The sequence below is a fragment of the Oncorhynchus mykiss genome, chromosome 8 (assembly GCF_057628025.1).
Source record: "Oncorhynchus mykiss isolate SJ-2025 chromosome 8, ASM5762802v1, whole genome shotgun sequence".
Lineage (NCBI taxonomy): Eukaryota > Metazoa > Chordata > Actinopteri > Salmoniformes > Salmonidae > Oncorhynchus > Oncorhynchus mykiss.
In genome coordinates, this window is record NC_143029.1 from 68,454,565 (window position 1) to 68,475,066 (window position 20,502).

The window sequence follows — 20,502 nt, forward strand, 5'->3', positions numbered from 1 at the left end:
TCTATGGGTGTGGCACTGTTGGCTGTCAGTAGTTTCACCAATGGTTCCACTAATTTGCCCCTCTCTTTCTTAGGTAAAAATGGTAAGTGCACAACTTCAAAGGCCAGTGGGGACTGTTACATTCCCACTAGGAATAACAAACAGATGGACTTGGGAAGCTTCCTGCTTTCAAAGAAAAATGAGCCTATGGCCACAAACCCCTCCACAGCAACATCAGTGAGGCTCTTTAACATTGCACATCAGCACATTTAGTTAATGCATTGTAAGTCAACAGCTGCACATTTGTCTTTGTAGTAGAACCAGAAGGCTTGGTCTGTCACTCAATGGATATGACATTGGTGAGGCAAAGATCTTGCATCTGGGAGGAAAATCCTTGAATGCTCCAGAAGGTAGGCCTACCACTGGTAATGATGGTGTGACTTGTCAGTTGATTATTGATATCAAAATCTAATGTTCCATTCTTTTTCTTTGCAGGTTACCAGAACAACCTGAAAGTCCTCTACAGTCAAGTTTCTATCCCAGTCTGTCCCAAAAAGACCAGATACATATCATCAGTGTCCGACAGTTTCTTAAAAGCTTCTGAACTCCAAAATGATTTCTGTGTCTCCTGCCAACACCACCACAAATGTCTAAAAACCTGTCTGGTGAGAAGGTACAGAGGGACTTATCCTAGAGGTATATCTTAGAGCTCCTGCCAGCACAGTAAATGGCCAGTAACCTACCTACCTGGAGAGTAGTCCTAGCTGTGAGTGAAACATGGGCCTGCTGTTTATGTAAATAACACATAGATTTCAGTGGGAAATTTGCAGAAAGTGATTAAAGCAACTCTCTCAAATTGGGATCCGGCCCTTTCATCTCTACTCTATCGACTTAATTTTATTAGTTGTGGTGGCAGGAGTGTTCTTTTAACTGACTTAACAATTTATTTACCTTTCTCTTCCCACAGATTTGAACCTACTGGACTGGAGCAGTCGGAACCTTTTAGCGGTTGCCCTTCACAACAGTTTACCTGTGAGACGCAGCCCAGGGTGACAGTCCTCCTCGCGCTCCATCTGCAAAGTTCATGTAAATGTCTGAAGTGAACACCCAGTACTCATCTAAATATTTGGCTTCATTGCAATGTTATGGTGTTGGGGAGAATAATTTGATGTTTTCTGTTTTTAATATTTCACCTGAATTTGACTTACCGTAGTTGTGGGATGTGGAGAACCAGAAGTGTCTACGCAGCATGGCCAGCCACACTGCCAGAGTTGCCAGCCTGAGTTGGAACGATTATATTCTCTCCAGGTAAAGAATCATGTCTTGAATGTCAAATTTGGAAATGTCAAGTCTCTGTCCTGCCAGGATCTTTTGTGATACTTATGCTCAAGATGTTCTAGTCTGTCTAAACAGGCAGCTCAATTCTAATCTTTTTCCCAATTATTCATCTTTTGACTAATCTGATCACTTCATTTGTCAACTGAGCAAAAATAGCGTTAGTGTTTAAACATTTTATGATTTGTTTTTTCAAGAGGCTCCAGATCGGGTCACATCTACCACCATGATGTGAGGGTAGCCGACCACCTCACCCTGTCTGGGCACTCTCAGGATGTGTGTGGGCTGAAGTGGTCCCCTGACGGAAGATACCTGGCCTCTGGAGGCAACGACAACCTGGTGTATGTGTGGTCAGATGTGCAGGATGGTAGTGGCTAAGGCAGCAGTTCTATCCACTTCTTCAGTGAGCACCAAGGAGCAGTCAAGGTGAACAAATTTTTAACTTAAAAATATCTTGCTGTGAAATTCAAAACTAAAATGTTATTATTGAAGGAAGGAGTTGTTTGTATTACATGACACTTTGCTGCACACTAATTTCTCTTGCAAAAATGTTTTAGGCTTTGGCCTGGTGCCCATGGGAACACAACATTCTTGCTTCTGGAGGTGGCACCAGAGACTGCCACATCCGCATCTGGAATGTCAACTGTGGCTCCTGCATCAATGGTCTGGACACTCGGTCTCAGGTAACTGCACCCACCTTGAACTCTAACAAAATGTACCTTGTTATTACCTCCAGGGCCTTGCTCAGTCATAGCCGCATGTGTATTTGCATACCAGCCATTTTTTAAGTGTTTACTTTCCATAACTGCTATCCCGTATGATCTGAAGTTAACTAGTGTTCTAATCTGCCTTACAGATCTCCTCTTTGATGTTTGCGCCAAACTACAAGGAATTGGTCTCCAGCCACGGATATTCCCACAACAACGTAGTCATCTGGTAGTACCCCTCCTTGACTGAAGTGGCAGAGCTCAATGGTAAGTGTCAAATCAAATTTTATTGGTCACATGCAGATGTTTTAGCAATGCTTGTCTGAAACTGCTATTCATTCACTATGTGTAAACTTAACGGCTCTGTGCAGTTGTCATTAATGTCAGTTGACAAAGAGCATTGTCTGACGCTGTAACTCTATCGTAGTCCATCATACTTCTCAAATTCTCAGTGCAGCTCAAGCAATTTCTCCAACTATCAACCCATTCAAATTGAGGACTCGTACCAGAGCTGCATTGGTTGGGAATTGTGGGGAAGTCCGTGTTTGGGCTGTGTATCTTGCAGATGGTCTTGGAGCACACATTTCAAACTAACCTTGGATTTATTCAGGTGTCGAAAGTTCAAAACAAACTTTAAACTGTTTTTATTCACCCCAGGTCATGAGGACAGACTGCTCGACTATTGTCACTGTATCTGGTGATGAAACTGTCCGGTTCTGGAAGAGCTTTGAGCTGGATCCAGTCAAAAAGAAGGCAAATTAGATGAAGTCCACTAGCAGCATTATACACACAGCTATCCGATAATGGACTTCTGTATTGTTTAAGTTATAGATCGCCTCTGAATTGTGTACTTTTTTAATTCACTGAAAAATATTTTCTTGCCTTTGAATATTTTGCTGCCACTTGATAATGATTAATAACTAGTGTTATTGCAAATACTGTTAGGGCACTCAATGTTATTTGTAACCTTTTAACTAGTCAGTTGAGTTCAAAACCCTTTTCATTATTTTCTAGAGTGCATAATATTGGGCATGTTGCTGACTCAGCACAGTTCCTAGAACTTCTCCAATAGCTATTGCAGACAAATTCGGGTGTGAGTAATGTTCAGTGTCAAACAATGAATGCAATTTACCAGACATCCACTCTGATTGCCCTATGCTGGAAAGCAACAGGTGAGGCCTGACCTGGAGGACCCTTATCAAGAATGCTGCTGTCTTGTGCCTCAAAGTAATGACTGAGTTGGTCAGTGACAAACACCACCTCTTTGAAAGTAACTGTATTTACAAGTGTGTTCCAGTCAAACCAGAAGAGTCCATTTCAAGCCTGGGTTTGAGGTATTAGTGACGTACAGTTAAAACACACCATGTTCCCTCAACTACCCACAATTTAAAAGTGTGGCAAGTAGGGAATAACTGCCAAGTCCATAACGCCATTCATATTCCACGAACTGCAGATAAATATAAAGTGATCAGTAGCTAAGAGTATACTTTCTTGGAATCTTTGGCATTTCAGGCTCCTTCAGACAGTTGTTTTCCCCCCCCCTTCCAAAAGGACGAAACTAGACTTCCTTCACTTTGCCTAGTTGGTTATGGCCGTTGACACGATGTGCTGTCCCGTTGCTATTCTCCAGTGGCTTGCTGTTGATGACCACTGTAACGTCGCCGTTAATAACGGCATTCTGCTTTAGCTTCTCCATAGTTGCCGTAGGCAGCCGTTTCCCCTTCACGTAGGCCTGAATCCAGAAGTTGGAGAATAGTAGGAAGAAGAAGGTGCCGTACATCCAGATAAGGTGAATGAACATGGGCACCTGAAAGTCACACTTCTCCATGAAGTAGTACTGAGAGATGTGAAGTGAGATCAGCACAAACTGGATCTATAGAAGGAAGAACATTTTGATGTGAAGTTTGCACGGGAGTCACCAATTCACAGCTATCCACAAATGCTCCCCTTTAACATACTTTCTTCCAATAGTACATCATTAAGAAATAACACCCACCAGCTGGATTGCGGTCATGTACTTCTTCCACCAGAGGTATTTTTGGAAGCGAGGTCCGGCAGCGGACAGGCCGTAGTAGGTGTACATGATGACGTGGACACAGCAGTTGACCATGGCATGGAACGAGCTCATTCCCCCTGCTGGAGGTTCACAAAGACAGTATTAAAACAAACGTAATCCGAGAGTAATTCTTAAATCACAGGGGGATAACAAAATGAATGTTACTAAATGGATTTTGTTTAGTGTTCTTATTCCCTTGTAAAATTGCAGAAGATTCGTTGTGATAAAGATTTTTTTAAACAACCCCCCCCCCCCCCAAAAAAAGTTAATGTTAAACAGGTTACATGACCAGCTGTAAGCACACTGCATTGTGATGAGGTCAGAGGTCAAGCTTACCAGGAGCAATGGTAATTCCCCACCACCACGTGAAGGGCATGAAGGAGTGATGGAAGACATGTAGAAATGTGATCTGGCTGTGTTTCTTACGCAACACAAAGAAAAACTGAAAATCAGACAAGAGCTCAAGTTACTTAAAGCAAACATTGTTCAGAAATCTCCATTTGTATTTTACTAAGGGTGTCGGAGAAAGATGCAGTCAGAATATGTACAAAATCTAAATGATTTAAGCTAGCATCAAACATTTTATTCACAAACATGATGTTCTGATAGAGAAATCGCTCTTACGGTGTCCAGAAGCTCAGTGAATTTAGAGAACAAAAACCACCAGGCCACTTGAACCATCTGACAAAAAGAGAAAAAAGTACAGACAAATAGCACAGAATAAAAATCACATATGCATATTTGAATGTAAAGTAAAACACACATTTCATGGAGATGCAATACAGATTCTCTCAAAAAAACAACAAGATATATACCCTTAGAGCCCGTGGGTTGCTTGAGTAGTCACACAGGTCACATCTCCAGGTAAAAGTGGTTCCCCATCCTGACATCAGGAACTGCAAAGGCAAAGCACAGAACTCGCTGTCACATCAATTCATAAACGCTGGGAAAAGTCTTACTACAGTATAGTAGGTCTTCACAACAAGGCTCTTTGAAGAACTTTCATTCTCCTGAATAACTAAATGATTTGCTCACCTCATAGACTAGGAAGGCATTTAGGGACACCATGCTGAAGTTATAGATGATCATGGCTGTTTTGAGGTTATATGGCTTGCGGTTGGCCATCAACAGAGGCCCTGCGTACAGCGAGAAGAACACATAGCCCATCAGGATGCTGGTCATCTGGAAGGGGGTCCGCATCAACGGGTAGGGCAACAACCGGTGGTCTGAGGACAAGAAATCAAGCAATTCAATATTTGAGACCACAATACAGTATGGTACAAACTGCAAATCACCAAATTGATGAAAATTAAAATAAAATATAAACTCATGCGAAAGCACTCACCCGTTCTCTGCAATACATACTCATAAAACACCATAATATTGGATTCCACTTCTCGCAGCATCTTGATGGCCTCTTTTCTCCTTTATTCAGTCAAAAAACCCTGAAATATACAGACAAAAATACAATTAGCTTGAAAAAAACATTTGGTGGTGATAATGGCAGGTTATGCCTACAGGGGATGCAATAATGTGTACTGAGACCTATAGAGACGTAAGATGATGAACAAAGCACTGCCACATGGCCTCCCACACTAAACAAACAGGCAGCTGCACAGGCCCATCATATAACTGAACACGAGGCTCTGCTTTGATGACGGACTGATAATAAAACAATACAAACACTTGCTTTATTGGTCCATTAGCACAGATATACTCTCTTATTGTTGTCACCGTAGTACCCAACATGACACATCACAGGCTGGAAGCAGCACAGGGGCTGCGGCAGAGCAGCTTCCCTGGTGCACTTAGGGGTAAAGTGCCTTGCTCCAGGGCACAATGCGGTAGGTATTATAAGGGGATATTGATAGACAAACAAAAGCTTCACAACAATAAAAACCGTTGCAGAGGGCACTTTAGTCCATTTGGCCATGTACTGTATGTCAGTCAATGTCAAATAGATCCTACTGGGAATATTCATAAGTAGCCTTTGTAATATTACTGTCACTTTTCTATAATAGCCAAGTGTTATATTCAACTATTAGCCATGGATATAAAATCAGACTTGGGTTCAAATACTATTTCAAATATACTACCATTCAAAAGTTTGGGGTCACTTAGAAAAGGTCCTTATTTTTGAAAGAAAAATCACATTTTTTGTCCATTAAAATAACATCAAATTGATAAAAAATACAGTGTAGACATTGTTAATGTTGTAAAAGACTATTGTAGCTGGAAACAGCAGATTTTGAATGGAATATCTACATAGGCGTACAGAGGCTCATTCAGCATCAGCAACCATCACTCCTGTGTTCCACTGGCACGATGTGATTGCTAATCCAAGTTTATCATTTTAAAAAAGGCTAATGATCATTAGAAAACCCTGTTGCAATTATGTTAGCACAGCTAAAAACGGTTGTCCTGCTTGAAGCAATAAAACGGGCCTTCTTTAGACGAGTTGAGTATCAGCATGTGTGGGTTCGATTACAGGTTCAAAATGGGCAGAAACAAAGAACTTCCTTCTGAAATTCGTCAGTCTATTCTTGTTCTGAGAAATTAAGGCTTTTCCATGCTAGAAATTGCCAAGAAACTGAAGATCTGGTACAACGCTGTGTATTACGCCCTTCACAGAACAGTGCAAACTGGCACTAACCAGAACAGAAAGAGTGGGAGGCCCCGGTGCACAACTGAGCAAGAGGACAAGTACATTAGTGTCTAGTTTTAGAAAGACACCTCACAAGTCCTCAACTGGCAGCTTCATTAAATAGTACCCACAAAACACCAGTCTCAACAGTGAAGAGGCGACTCCTGGTAGCACCTCCATGCTCTGGACACTACACTGACAGACACAGCAAACCTTCTTGCCATAGTTCGCATTGATGTGCCATCCTGGATGAGCTGCACTACCTGAGCCACTTGTGTGGGTTGTACGCTCCGTCTCATGCTACCACTAGAGTGAAAGCACCACCAGCATTCAAAAGTGACCAAAACATCAGCCAGGAAGCATAGGAACTGAGAAGTGGTCTGTGGTCACCACCTGCAGAACCATTCCTTTATTGGGGGTGTCTTGCTAATTGCCTATAATTTCCACCTGTTGTCTATTCCATTTGCACAACAGCATGTGAAATGTATTGTCAATCAGTGTTGCTTCCTAAGTGGACAGTTTGATTTCACAGAAGTGTGATTGACTTGGAGTTACATTGTGTTGTTTAAGTGTTCACTTTATTTTTTCTAGCAGTATATACACTGGTTTGCTGTGTCTGTCAGCGTAGTGTCCAGAGCATGGAGGCGCTACCAGGAGACAGGCCAGTACATCAGGAGACGTGGAGGAGGCCGTAGGAGGGCAACAACCCAGCAACAGGACCGCTACCTCCACATTTTTGCAAGGAGGAGCAGGAGGAGCACTGCCAGAGCCCTGCAAAATGACCTCCAGCAGGCCACAAATGTGCATGTGTCTGCTCAAACGGTCAGAAACAGACTCCATGAGGGCCCGACGTCCACAGGTGGGGGTTGTGCTTTACAGCCCAACACCGTGCAGGACGTTTGGCATTTGCCAGAGAACACAAAGATTGGCAAGTTCGCCACTGGCGCCCTGTGCTCTTCACAGATGAAAGCAGGTTCACACTGAGCACATGACAGACGTGACAGAGTCTGGAGACGCCGTGGAGAACGTTCTGCTGCCTGCAACATCCTCCAGCATGGCCGGTTTGGGTCAGTCATGGTGTGGGGTGGCATTTCTTTGGGGGGCCGCACAGCCCTCCAAGTGCTCACCAGAGGTAGCCTGACTGCCATTAGGTACCGAGATGAGATCCTCAGACCCCTTGTGAGACCATATGCTGGTGCGGTTGGCCCTGGGTTCCTCCTAATGCAAGACAATGCTAGACCTCATGTGGCTGGAGTGTGTCAGCAGTTCCTGCAAGAGGAACGTATTGATGCTATGGACTGGCCCGCCCATTCCCCAGACCTGAATCCAATTGAGCACATCTGGGCCATGTCTCGCTCCATCCACCAACGCCACGTTGCACCACAGACTGTCCAGGAGTTGACGGATGCTTTAGTCCAGGTCTGGGAGGAGATCCCTCAGGAGACCATTCACCACCTCATCAGGAGCATGCCCAGGCATTGTAGGAAGGTCATACAGGCACGTGGAGGCCACACACACTACTGAGCCTCATTTTGACTTGTTTTAAGGACATTACATCAAAGTTGGATCAGCCTGTAGTGTGGAAATTCCACTTTAATTTTGAGTGTGACTCCAAATCCAGACCTCCATGGGTTGATAAATTTGATTTCCATTGATAATTAGTGTGATTTTGTTGTCAGCACATTCAACTATGTAAATACAAAAGTATTTAATAAGAATATTTCATTCATTCAGATCTAGGATGTGTTATTTTAGTATTCCCTTTATTTTGTTGAGCAGTGTATATAAAATAGTTTAATCAATTTCAGAATAAGGCTGTAACGTAACAAATGTGGAAAAATTAAAGGGGTCTGAATGCACTGTATAATGCATCTACTATATAGGCTTTAGCATCGAGTCAAACTAAAATCAATCTGTCCACTTAACTAATAAAATCATATTCTCACAAACAGACAATGATTTATCAGTGACCCAAGCCTTGCTCAAATCATTCCCACCATGTTGTCGTTGAGCTGTCAAGAATCCCAGAAAAGTGAGGAAAAAATAAATAAAAATAAAATAAATAATAAATAAATAAAAATCGCCCATATTAACGTATGTAGCCTAAGTAACAATGTTCATGAAATCGATAACTAGTAACATAACATTCATATACTGACTATCTCTGAACTCAAATAATATAATACCTTTGATGATACAGTGGTAGCAATACATGGTTTCAACATCTTCAGAAGAGGCAGGAATGCCAATGGTAGGAGGTGTTGCCGTTTATGTTCAGTCATATTCCTGTAAAGCTTAGAGAAGATCTCATGTCAAATGCTGTTGAAGTAATATGCCTACAGGTTCACCTGCCTCACCTAAAGCCCATTCTTGTAGGTAGTTGCTATAGACCACCAAGTGCTAATTGTCAGTATCTGGATAATGTGTGAAATGCTTGATAATGTATGTAATATCAACCTAAATATTGACTAGCTGTCAAGCTGCCCACCCAAAAAAGCGTCAAACTGTAACTAGTGCCTGCAACCTGGTTCAGGTTATCAGTGAACCTACCAGTGTATTTACAAACAGCATAGGAATGTATTGATTATATATCTTAACTAATGCTGCAGAAATATGCTCTAAAGCAGTATCCAAATCCATAGGATGTATAGATAATAATATAGTAGCCATATCTAGAAAAACCAAAGTTCCAAAGTCTGGTCCTAATATAGTGTATAAGAGGTCATACAAGAAGTTCTATGCTGAAGATGTAAAGCATATTTACTGGTCTGTGGTGTGTAATGAGGAGCAACCAAACACTACACTGGACACGTTTATGAAATGAATAATTTCAGTTACTAATAAGCATGCACCCACTAAGAAAATGACTCAATTTATAAATCCCAGTGGATTGAGGAATTTAAACATTTTATGGTTGAGAGGGATGAGGAAAAATGAATGGCAAACAAGTCTGACACATCCATGCATAACTGACCAAATAACAAAAGACAAGCATTATAATTTTGCATTCTAAAATGTGAGTGTGGAAGAGGTGAAAATGTTTTGGTCTATCAATAATGACAAGCCACCGGGGTCTGACAACTTGGATGGAAAATTTCTGAGGATGATATTGCCAGTCCTATTTGACATCTCTTCAATCTAAGAAAGTGTGTGCCCTCAGGCCTGGAGGGAAGCTAAAGTCATTCCACTACCCAAGAATAGTAAGTCCCCCTTTAGTAGCTCAAACAGCGAACTAATCAGCCTGTTACCAACCCTCAGTAAACCTTTGGGGGTGAAAAAAAATGGTGTTTGTCCAGATACGCCATTTCACAGGAAAAAACAAAAAACAAAATACAACACATTTTCTGAACGATTATACGAAGGGCATTCAACATGTACATGCACTTACACAAATTACGGATGATTGGCTACAATAAATTGATAATAAAAAAGGTGGGAGCTGTTGTGTTAGACTTCAGTGGCTGACATTATTGATCATAATCTGCTGCTGGGAAAACTTCTGCTATATTGTGGATTGAGAGTTACCCATCTAACAGAACACCAAGGGTGTTCTTTAATGGAAGCCTAATCTAGGTAGAGTCAGGCATTCCCCAGGGCAGCGGTCTAGGCCCCTTACCTTTTTCAATCTTTACTAATGACCTACCACTGAGAAAGCCTGATCGCTATGTATGCTGATGACTTAACATTATACACGTCAGATACCACAGCAAGTGAAATCACTGCAACACTTAAATAGCTGCAGTCAGTTTCAGAATGGGTGTCAAGAAACAAGTTTGTACTAAATATTTCTAAAACTAAAAGCATTGTATTTGGGACAAATTATTCACTAAAACCTAAACAAAACCTTATGAATAATGTGGATATTGAGCAAGTTGAGGAGACTAAACTGCTTGGGGAAAGCCTGGATTGTAAACTGTCATGGTCAAAACATATTGATGCCACAGTAGCTAAGATGGGGAGAGGTCTGTCCATAATAAAGCTCTGCTCTGCCTGCTTAAGAACGCGATCAACAAGGCAGGTCCTACAGGCCCTAGTTTTGTGGCACCTGGACTACTGTTCAGTCATGTGGTCATGTGACACAAAGAGGGACTTACAATTGGCCAAAAACAGGACTGCACGGCTGGCCCTTAGATGTACATTGAGAGCGAACATTAATAAAGATGCATGTCAATCTCTCCTGGCTCAAGGTAGAGGAGAGATTGACTCCATCACTACAGAAGTATCAACATATTGATTGCACCGAGCGGTCTGTTTAAACTACTACTAGCACACAGCAGGGTCTGAAGAGACAGACACGCATACACACGATAACATACGCACTATACACACACATGTACAAAAGGGCACACCCTTAATGTCTTGTGAAATGTAATGTTTTTTAAAATTGTATATATGGCAGTAGTTTTACAAAGTGCTTGTTCAGCAGTATTTAACATTTCCTTAGCTACTCCTTAGACAATGAAGTGTTCTCTCAATGACTAACATAGACAGTCAAACAGGTGAGGCAGAGAGGTGAACTGGTTTGAACAGCCAGTATGTGGTATGAGGTCACTAGATAGGAATGGATGAGGAGTTGATTGAGAAAAATGACAGGAAGATGGAATGGGATGGAGGTGAGCCGGCAAACTAAGGACAGAGAGAGCGAGAGAATGAATGTGGGACACTACTTTTTATGTCATTTCCATACAATGCAATAAAACCAATTGCACACATGACAAAGATGGGACAGTCATCATATCCACCAAGGGTCTCAATACAAGACCTACAGGCAAAAGTGTCATCATATCCACCAAGGGTCTCAATACAAGACCTACAGGTAAAAGTGTCATCATATCCACCAAGGGTCTCAATACAAGACCTACAGGTAAAAGTGTCATCATATCCACCAAGGGTCTCAATACAAGACCTACAGGCAAAAGTGTCATCATATCCACCAAGGGTCTCAATACAAGACCTACAGGTAAAAGTGTCATCATATCCACCAAGGGTCTCAATACAAGACCTACAGGTAAAAGTGTCATCATATCCACCAAGGGTCTCAATACAAGACCTACAGGTAAAAGTGTCATCATATCCACCAAGGGTCTCAATACAAGACCTACAGGTAAAAGTGTCATCATATCCACCAAGGGTCTCAATACAAGACCTACAGGTAAAAGTGTCATCATATCCACCAAGGGTCTCAATACAAGACCTACAGGTAAAAGTGTCATCATATCCACCAAGGGTCTCAATACAAGACCTACAGGTAAAAGTGTCATCATATCCACCAAGGGTCTCAATACAAGACCTACAGGTAAAAGGAAAACCTGCCCTGACAGTTTGGGTATGTGTTATAAGAGTAAAAAACTTGAAGTAAAGTAAATAGACAGCAGTGTTAGATGGAGTATAACACTGAGCGTCACTGGTAACACAAGACTCACCTGCCGAGTTGTCCTGTACTCTGCCCAAATCGTCAGTCCTTCAGGCACATATACAAGAGAGTCACAACCACTGAGCTCACAATGATCCAGGCCCAGCAAAACAGAAGAGTCAAAGAGAGATTAACTGAAGAAAATAAAAAAAGAGTGCTTGTTTCTTCCTTGAAGTCCTCAAAAGTTTGACGGTCTAGAAATAGGCCACATAAAGCCAGGGCAGATTAAGTCAGAAAGAGAGAGATGAGGACAGCTATATGACTCATTCAACTCAGATTTAAACCCTCAAGGCCAAGCACACTACTTAGTGACAACGCCCACCTAGTTTCAGGACCACACCCTGTTTCAACATCTAGACTCTCGCTCCCCTAACCACTACCTCTCTCTGATTGGTTTAGCAGAAAAAGAGGGATTGGCCATTGGTCGTCTGAGAAGGTTGTGTATCTGAAGGTAGTAAGTGAGGGAGAATCCAGTAGCGACCTCTTGAGAGATTGAATGGTCTCTTTGTTAAACAATGGCCCCCCATCACATAGCACACATGTATGTAACAAAAACTAACATCCCATATGTGACAAGAATGACTAATGAAAATGTAAAAGGATTGGAAAATATCTGTCTTCCCATTGCTTGGGAGCTCAACATAAAATTGCAAAGCATTGATATTCAGGAATAATTTGCTAGCAACAATATAATTTGAGGAACTTTGCTCTTAGAATTTTTAGTACATGTTAGTGATATTGAAGTTTGAGAAAACATCCATTTCTGATGCTCCTATAATTTCCCTGTTTCAATTAGTATCATCATCAATCTTTACATCATTGTAATTCTGATCATCATAATCATAAAACCCAATCGTCAACCCAGAGTCAGAGCTACAGGTGAATAATTATGAGGAATAGGGATTTGACAGGGAATAATGGGGATTTAATGCCTGAGGGATCGTCACCCAGAGACAGGCACGGAGTTTGCGCTGGTGGGTCCTACTTACTGTACACCGCCACAGTATGACAGGTTCCACTATCTCCCAGTAGCACTGGTTCTACCTGTTCCTCAGGCACTGAGAACTGGTGATGGGCGTGGTAGTGGAAGAACGGCCTTGAAATGTACTCACTCATCCTTACACTGGAATTAAAGGGCGACTGGAATGAGAAGAATCTGGAAACGAGCAGTGTACAGGCAAACAAAGAACATACAAAAAGACATTGAGAACTGTGTGGGTTTACACAGTGCTTTAGGACTTTCACTGGGGGAAAGCACACGGGGGGATACTCTGTAAAAGGCCATATACCATCATCATTACGTGATGATTACCTGGCTGCTTACAGTTCATTTCCACATAACACAATTTGGATAGCTACATTAGCGTTGGTTTCATGTGGGTGTTAGCAAGCAATCAGGCTAGGTAGTGCTAGAAACAGTTGAAGTCGGAAGTTTACATACACCTTAGCCAAATACATTTAAACTCAGTTTCACAATTCCTGACATTTTATCCTAGTAAAAATTCCCTGTCTTAGGTCAGTTAGGAACACCACTTTACTTTAAGAATGTGAAATGTCAGAATAATAGTAGAGAGAATGCTTTATTTCAGCTTTTATTTATTTCACCACATTCCCAGTGGGTCAGAAGTTTACATACATTCAATTAGTATTTGGTAGGACTGCCTTTATTTGTTTAACGTGGGTCAAACGTTTCAGGTAGCCTTCCACAAGCTTCCCACAATAAGTTGGGTGAATTTTGGCCCATTCCTCCTGACAGAGCTGGTGTAACTGAGTCAGGTTTGTAGGCCTCCTTGCTCACACACACTTTTTCAGTTCTGCCCACAGGATTGAGGTCAGGGCTTTGTGATGGCAACTCCAATACCTTGAATATGTGGTCCTTAAGCCATTTTGCCACAACTTTGGAAGTATGCTTGGGGTCATTGTTCATTTGGAAGACCCATTTGCAACCAAGCTTTAACTTCCTGACTGATGTCTTGAGATGTTGCTTCAATATATCCAAATAATTTTCCTCCCTCATGATGCCATCTATTTTGTGAAGTGCACCAGCCCCTCCTTCAGCAAAGCACCGACACAACATGATGCTGCCACCCCCATGCTTCATGGTTGGGATGGTGTTCTTCGGCTTGCAAGCATCCCACTTTTTCCCTCCAAACGTAACGATGGTCATTATGGCCATACAGTTCGATTTTTGTTTCATCAGACCAGAGGACCTTTCTCCAAAAAGTACGATCTTTGTCCCCATGTGCAGTTGCAAACCATATTCTGTATTTTTATGGTAGTTTTGGAGCAATGGCTTCTTCCTTGCTGAGTGGCCTTTCAGGTTATGTCGATATAGGACTCGTTTTACTGTAGATATAGATACTTTTGTACCTGTTTCCTCCAGCATCTTCACAAGGTCCTTTGCTCCTTCCTGAGCGGTATGATGGCTGCGTGGTCCCATGGTGTTTATACTTGCGTACTATTGTTTGTACAGATGAACGTGGTAGCTTTTGGAAATTGCTCCCAAGGATGAACCAGACTTGTGGAGGTCCATATTTGTTTTTACGAGGTCTTGGTTGATTTCTTTAGATTTTCCCATGATGTCAAGCAAAGAGGCACTGAGCATCGTGGTTGAAAAACAAGTTTTAATGACTCCAACCTAAGTGTATGTAAACGTCCGGCTTCAACTGTATATCAACTTCCAATCCAGTAGGGGCTGGAAGCTATAGTGAGCTTCGATTGGTCAATAACGTTGTGATATTGCAGAGTATTTGCATAAAGTTCAGCTTTCCCCAACTTCGGTCCACCTTGTTCACGCACCCTCGCCCAAGCACGCGTCGCCCCATGGTCCCTCCGCCCACTTTGCTTCCCTCTACTGAAAATTAATGGGGTGTGGTTGTCTCATCGTCCCATCGTGTTATGTCGAAATGCACTGTAAGACACGACAACATCATCATAGGAATGAGGGCTTATTTCATATTTCATGCATATTTCTCCTACCGAGTTTCTGTGTTCAAATTTAGGCATAGAGCCAGTGTTTGAGACTGAGGCGAGAGGATGAGGAGAAGGATGATGAAGTGAGATGGGGCGAGGGGAGGAGGAAGGCGCCATCACATAGGAGCTGAAACAGACCAAAGAACATTTCCACCTTAACAAACACAGACAAGGTTAATCACACACACAACACATAACAGTTTCCATTAATTCATTCCCGCTTTCTTTCTCAGTCAGATACACCACTTCCCTATGGACTGAAGTTTCAGCCAAATCTCCAGTATTTACAGAGGGCAATCACTTTCTTGTCCCTCTTTTCAGTATTGATATAGATGGGGGATTGACTGGACCTGTAGTCTCACACTGGGTGTAGTTGTCAACCACTATAGGCCATCGAGAACAGGGGTACTTTCTGCTCATAAACAATTGCAACACAAGTTTCACTGCCATCTCAGCATTAGGTGGCATTTAATGTTTTCATCTTAAAAATCACCTACATCCTACCATACAAACAAGAATATACTAGGCCTATGATGTTACCCGTGAGTAAAACAAAAGCATTTTCTATTTTTAAAAGCTGCATAACTTGTTCCAAACCAAATGCAGAGGCCAGAAACCCTTCCACCTGAATGTTTGAATTACATTTTGATCAATATCCTAACCACAAGACTGAAACCAAGTGTACATTTCCAAAACAACTGACAGCTACACTCTATTCTACAGATACCATATATATTACTGTAGCAAATATTCGGACTAACAGTAAATGAGATCATGAATGAAAAATGAACCACAGGCTACAGACACGTTGGCCTAACTAGCCTAGATACCAACTTCCCCTTTGGTGTGGGATGGTTTGCTGGGTGAAAGGTTGTGAGTCTTGTAAGAGCTGAACTAACTAAACTAGCCTACAAAATACTTTCTATGAGTATTTACTTTTGAGAAGTAAATTCCATGATTCGAGTTTGAACAGTACACAAGGCGAATTGCTGAAATGGTAAACTGGTGGTCAGTGTCACAAAGGAGCATACAAAAGCTCCCCCATCTCTTCCTTTAGATGCGCCAGTAATTTACCCACACAGCAGAGGTGTGTGAAGTAGACACAAAGACATGTACAGCAATATGAATATCATTCCCCATGGGTATGTTCTTTGTTTAAGTGTCTGCGGGTCATTGCCCAACTTCATTGCTAAAGAATGGACAATGTCCACTAGACTAGCGATTCACTCTCGATAATGTCAGTGGTTAGAGCAGGGTACTGACAAAAATAGAGCTGTGGGTTTGATTCCCCCATAGGCCACATACAGAATATGTCACTCACGGTTAATGTAGACAGTTCTGTAAGTTGCTTTGGATGTAAGCGTCAGCTAAATTATCCGATAGACAGGACAGACAATCTAAATACTCTGGGTGTCACACCCTGGTCTTAGTATTTTGTGTTTTTCTTTATTATTTTGGTAAGGCCAGGGTGTGACGTGTTATTTACGTGGTGTGTTTTGTCTTGGGGTTTTTGTAGGTAATGGGATTGTGGTATAGTAGAGTTGTCTAGGTAAGTCTATGGTTGCCTAGAGTGGTTCTCAATCAGAGGCAGGTGTTTATCGTTGTCTCTGATTGGGAACCATATTTAGGCAGCCATATTCTTTGAGTGTTTCGTGGGTGATTGTTCCTGTGTCTGTGATCGTTTGCACCAGATAGGCTCAGTCACTTTGGTTTTTTCTTTTCACTTGTTTTGGAAGAGAAGAGAAGAGAACGAGCGCCATTCTCCTTGCGGAGATGGTGCTAAATACATCAACACGGTCGGTCCCTGGGATTGGGCTGGCTAACACGATTAGGTTTGCTTGGAAGGAAAAGGAGATGGAGCCTTTAGGACGGGAATCTTTTGGAAGGATAATATTGATGGGGATTCTAAAGCTGACGGTGAAGGACGTGTTTTGTTTCCAAGGCAACTCGTTGGAGGGAGCATACGACGTGGCACTATATACAGAGGCAAAACACGATGATATCCTGAGAAGGGCAAGAGCAGTGGGAGGTGAGAGGCCGATGTGCCACTACGAAATAACAAGCCTGGCGAAGAATAATTTTAGGGTTGTAACTGTCAACATTTACAACCCTTACGTTAAGGACGAAGAGGTGAGGGCTTTTCTGGGGAGATATATGGATAACGTCTCCTCAGCAAGGCACCTCAAAGACTCCCTTGGGTTTTGGAATGGGAGGAGAGGTTTCCAGGCCCTCCTCAGAGAGGACCCAAAGGGACATGGTGGCTACCTCCATCCTCCTGCTATGTTCTCCCTAGGGGCTGACAGGGGGACGTTGTTTTATGCACGTCAGCCCCCATTTTGCAGACGCTGTATGGCCTACGGTCACATATTCGCCTCATGCAGTACAAGAAAATGCAGATTTTGTGCATCTGAGGATCATGAGGCGAGGGATTGTGACAAGCCTAAGACGTGCCATGGGTGTGGCTCGTCAGCACACCTGTGGCGGGGGTGCCCGGCCCGTCAGCGGTCATATGCGTCTGCGGCTGGGGGGGGAGCAGGGGCGGGGGATGGGGGAAGAAGAGGAGGGGAAGGAAGCACGCCTCATGATCAGAGTACAGGTCCAGAGGGGAAGGCCACAAGGAAGGAGGAGGAGCAAGAAGCGGCGGAAGGAAGAGAGAAGGAAACGGAAGGCACGGGAGTAGGAGAACCAGGAAAAGCGGCGGAAGACGGCAACCGAGTGGAGGAGCATGAGAGAGAAGAAAGCGATGGAGGAGTGGTGGAGAAGGAGACGGTGGAAGAGCAAGTGGACTGGGGGGAATGTGCCCTGGTGGAAGAGATGAGGGGTATGGTGGAGGAGCTGGCGGGGGGGGGGGTTGGTATCTCTCCACTGCCGTCATCACCAAAGAAGAGAATGAAGAGGAGGGAGCGATTGGCCGACAGTGAGAGGGAGGGGATGGCCAAGAGAGTGATGGGGGTGGGAGAAACCTCTGGGTTGCTGCTGGTTTCCACAGGCTCTCAATATCTGTTGGGTGGGGACACACCTAACAGGACTCAGGACTGGGTACAGGAGGAGGTGGGGAGTTTTTTGTTTGGGGACTCAGCCTCCCCAAATTTTTTCCAATCCAGCTGCAGCACTGGGGAGGGGGAGGATTGTGGGGGTAGACCCAGGGTGCAGGGCACCCCGGAGCCAAACACTATTCCTGCATCCTGGGTTGGTGAGATGGAGGAAGAGGGGGGGATGTTGGGAGTACAGATGGTGTCATCACCGGTAGATATGGAGCAGGGGAGCATCGGGTGAGTCTCCTGTTTTTGTTTTTTTCTGTCTGGGTTTAGAATTTGAGTGTATTACATGTTTTTATTTTATTCTTTCATGGGGTCTGATTTTACTTTTGTTAGTTTAAATGTAAGGGGTTTAAGGGATTGTGTTAAGAGGAGGGCGGTTTTTAGTTATTTGGAGGGTGTGGGGTTTGATTTTTGTTTTTTACAGGAGGTTCACCTGAGGGATGGAGGGGATGTTAATAGGTTTAAGAGGGAGTGGGACAAGGGGGAGTCGGTTTGGGGTGTTGGGGGGGTGCACTCATCGGGGGTAGGGATTTTGTGTGGGCACAGGGAGGTTAAAGTGGAGGATTCTTTTGTGGTAATGCAGGGGAGGGTTATAGGGGTGGATGTCACGATAAGGGATTGTAATTTTAGATTAGTGGTGGTGTATGGACCACAGGTGGTGGCAGACAGGAGGGAGATGGTGGACTGTCTGACGCCCCTGTGTGTCACAAATAGGAAATTAGTGATAGGGGGGGATTTTAATACAGATTTAGGAAGAGGGGGGGATAGCAGTGCAGGCGCCATTGCCAGGCTAATGGCTTGCCATGGTCTGGTAGATGGTGGTCTGCACACTACTCCGAAAATGGACGGTCCTACATGGCGCAACTCCAGGGGGGTTGAGCGGAGGCTCGACTATATTTTTGTACCCAGGTCTTTGGGTAAGTTGTCTGGGCGGCTGTTGCCTGTTTTCTTTTCGGATCACGACGGGGTGCTCCTGCAGGTGGGGTCGCCAGTCTGCCTCTTTGGTAGGGGGTACTGGAAGCTAGATCGGGATGTGCTGGAGGAGCAGGCTTTTGTTGACGGGTTTTATGGTTTCTTTTGGAGGCTTGAGGGTCTCCGGTCCATGTGCGAGGGGGTGGTAGAGTGGTGGGATTTAGTTAAGGTGAGGATTAGGGCTTTTATAATAGGATATTGCAAGAGGAAAAAAAGGGAGGAGAGGAGGGAGGTGGATCGTATCCAAAGGTTAATTGAACTCGAGTACGAGGCAGGCAACCTCGGCGGGTCGTTTGACTGGGAGAGATCCGCAACCCTAAAGGCGCAGCTCAGGGAGTTGCAGGAGCGGAAGGCTCGAGCTTTCCTGGAGCGTGCGCATAGTGGCTTTCTAGAACACAATGAGACTTGTTCTGCTATGTTCTTTAAGTCGGTTAGGGCCAGACAGAGTAGGAAGGTAATGCATGGCGTTAGGGAAGAAAATGGTAGTATAGTTAGAGAACCAGAGGATATGGTCAGGGTGACAACTGATCATTTCCAAGGTTTATTTAAGGAAAGGGAAATAGATGTAGAGCAGGGAAATGTGTTTTTAGAACACTTGTCCAGGCGGTTGCCGGAGGACATTAGAGAAGTGATGGAGGCCCAGATCTCACTAGAAGAGGTTGAGAGCGCTCTTAGGAAGATGGGAAAAGGGAAGGTGCCTGGGATAGATGGGCTGCCGGCTGAGTTTTATCTCAAGTTTTGGGGTATACTTGGACCAGTGGTCCTCGAAGTCTTGAAGGCCATCCTTGAGACGGGGGTCCCGGGGGGATCAATGGCTGTTGGTGTGCTGTCACTTTTATATAAGAAGGGGGAAGTAACAGACCTTGGCAACTGGCGGCCGTTGACCATGCTGTGTGTAGATTACAAGCTACTTGCAAAGGTTTTAGCAGACCGGTTGCGCACAGCCCTTCCCTACGTCGTCCATGAGGATCAGACGTGCGGGGTAGAGGGCCGCTCTATTAGATGGAACCTACAGTTAATCAGGGACTCCATCGCTTGGGTTGAAGATAGAGGACTGCCTTTAATGGTAGCAGCGCTAGATCAGGCGAAAGCCTTTGATCGCGTGAATAGATAATTTTTATTCAGTGTTAGGTCGATTAGGATTTGGGGAGAAGTTCATAGGATGGATTCGTACATTATATGTCGGAGCGGGGTGCCGAGTTAGTGTAAATAGTCACTTGGGTGACGTTTTTGACCTCTCGTCTGGGGTCAGGCAGGGGTGCCCACTCTCGGCTCTCCTCTTCGTTCTGTACATGGAGCCTCTGGGGGCTGCCATTAGGGCAGACACAGGGGTGGAAGGCTTGTTGATCCCTGGAAGTGGTGGGCTGCGTGTTAAGAAGACG

The 20,502-nt window shown here is 43.7% G+C and overlaps 1 protein-coding gene and 1 pseudogene across 4 annotated transcripts; one reads left to right on the forward strand and one right to left on the reverse strand.

Annotated features, from left to right (window-relative positions):
* The first annotated feature begins 756 nt into the window (after positions 1 to 756).
* On the forward strand, positions 757 to 2,412 carry LOC110530967 (cell division cycle protein 20 homolog; annotated as a pseudogene). The gene is made up of 7 exons (XR_016482761.1): positions 757 to 773; positions 947 to 1,028; positions 1,193 to 1,287; positions 1,512 to 1,740; positions 1,872 to 1,997; positions 2,171 to 2,288; positions 2,393 to 2,412. The product of XR_016482761.1 is annotated as a cell division cycle protein 20 homolog (transcript).
* elovl1a (ELOVL fatty acid elongase 1a) lies at positions 2,290 to 12,428 on the reverse strand. 3 transcript variants are annotated; one of them, XM_021613411.3, is made up of 9 exons: positions 12,145 to 12,414; positions 8,908 to 9,015; positions 5,423 to 5,522; positions 5,113 to 5,303; positions 4,893 to 4,973; positions 4,702 to 4,758; positions 4,414 to 4,519; positions 4,018 to 4,157; positions 2,290 to 3,894 (listed from the first exon to the last, which is right to left on the reverse strand). In XM_021613411.3, exons 3-9 carry the CDS (start codon positions 5,481 to 5,483, stop codon positions 3,580 to 3,582), a joined length of 951 nt encoding a protein of 316 aa, XP_021469086.1. In that variant the 5' UTR covers positions 5,484 to 5,522; positions 8,908 to 9,015; positions 12,145 to 12,414; the 3' UTR covers positions 2,290 to 3,579. The 3 variants fall into 3 exon arrangements, with proteins under 3 accessions (XP_021469086.1, XP_021469087.1, XP_021469085.1); XM_021613412.3 differs by having other exon boundaries at positions 8,908 to 9,007; positions 12,145 to 12,406; XM_021613410.3 differs by lacking the exon at positions 8,908 to 9,015 and having other exon boundaries at positions 12,145 to 12,428.
* Positions 12,429 to 20,502: the final 8,074 nt, after the last annotated feature.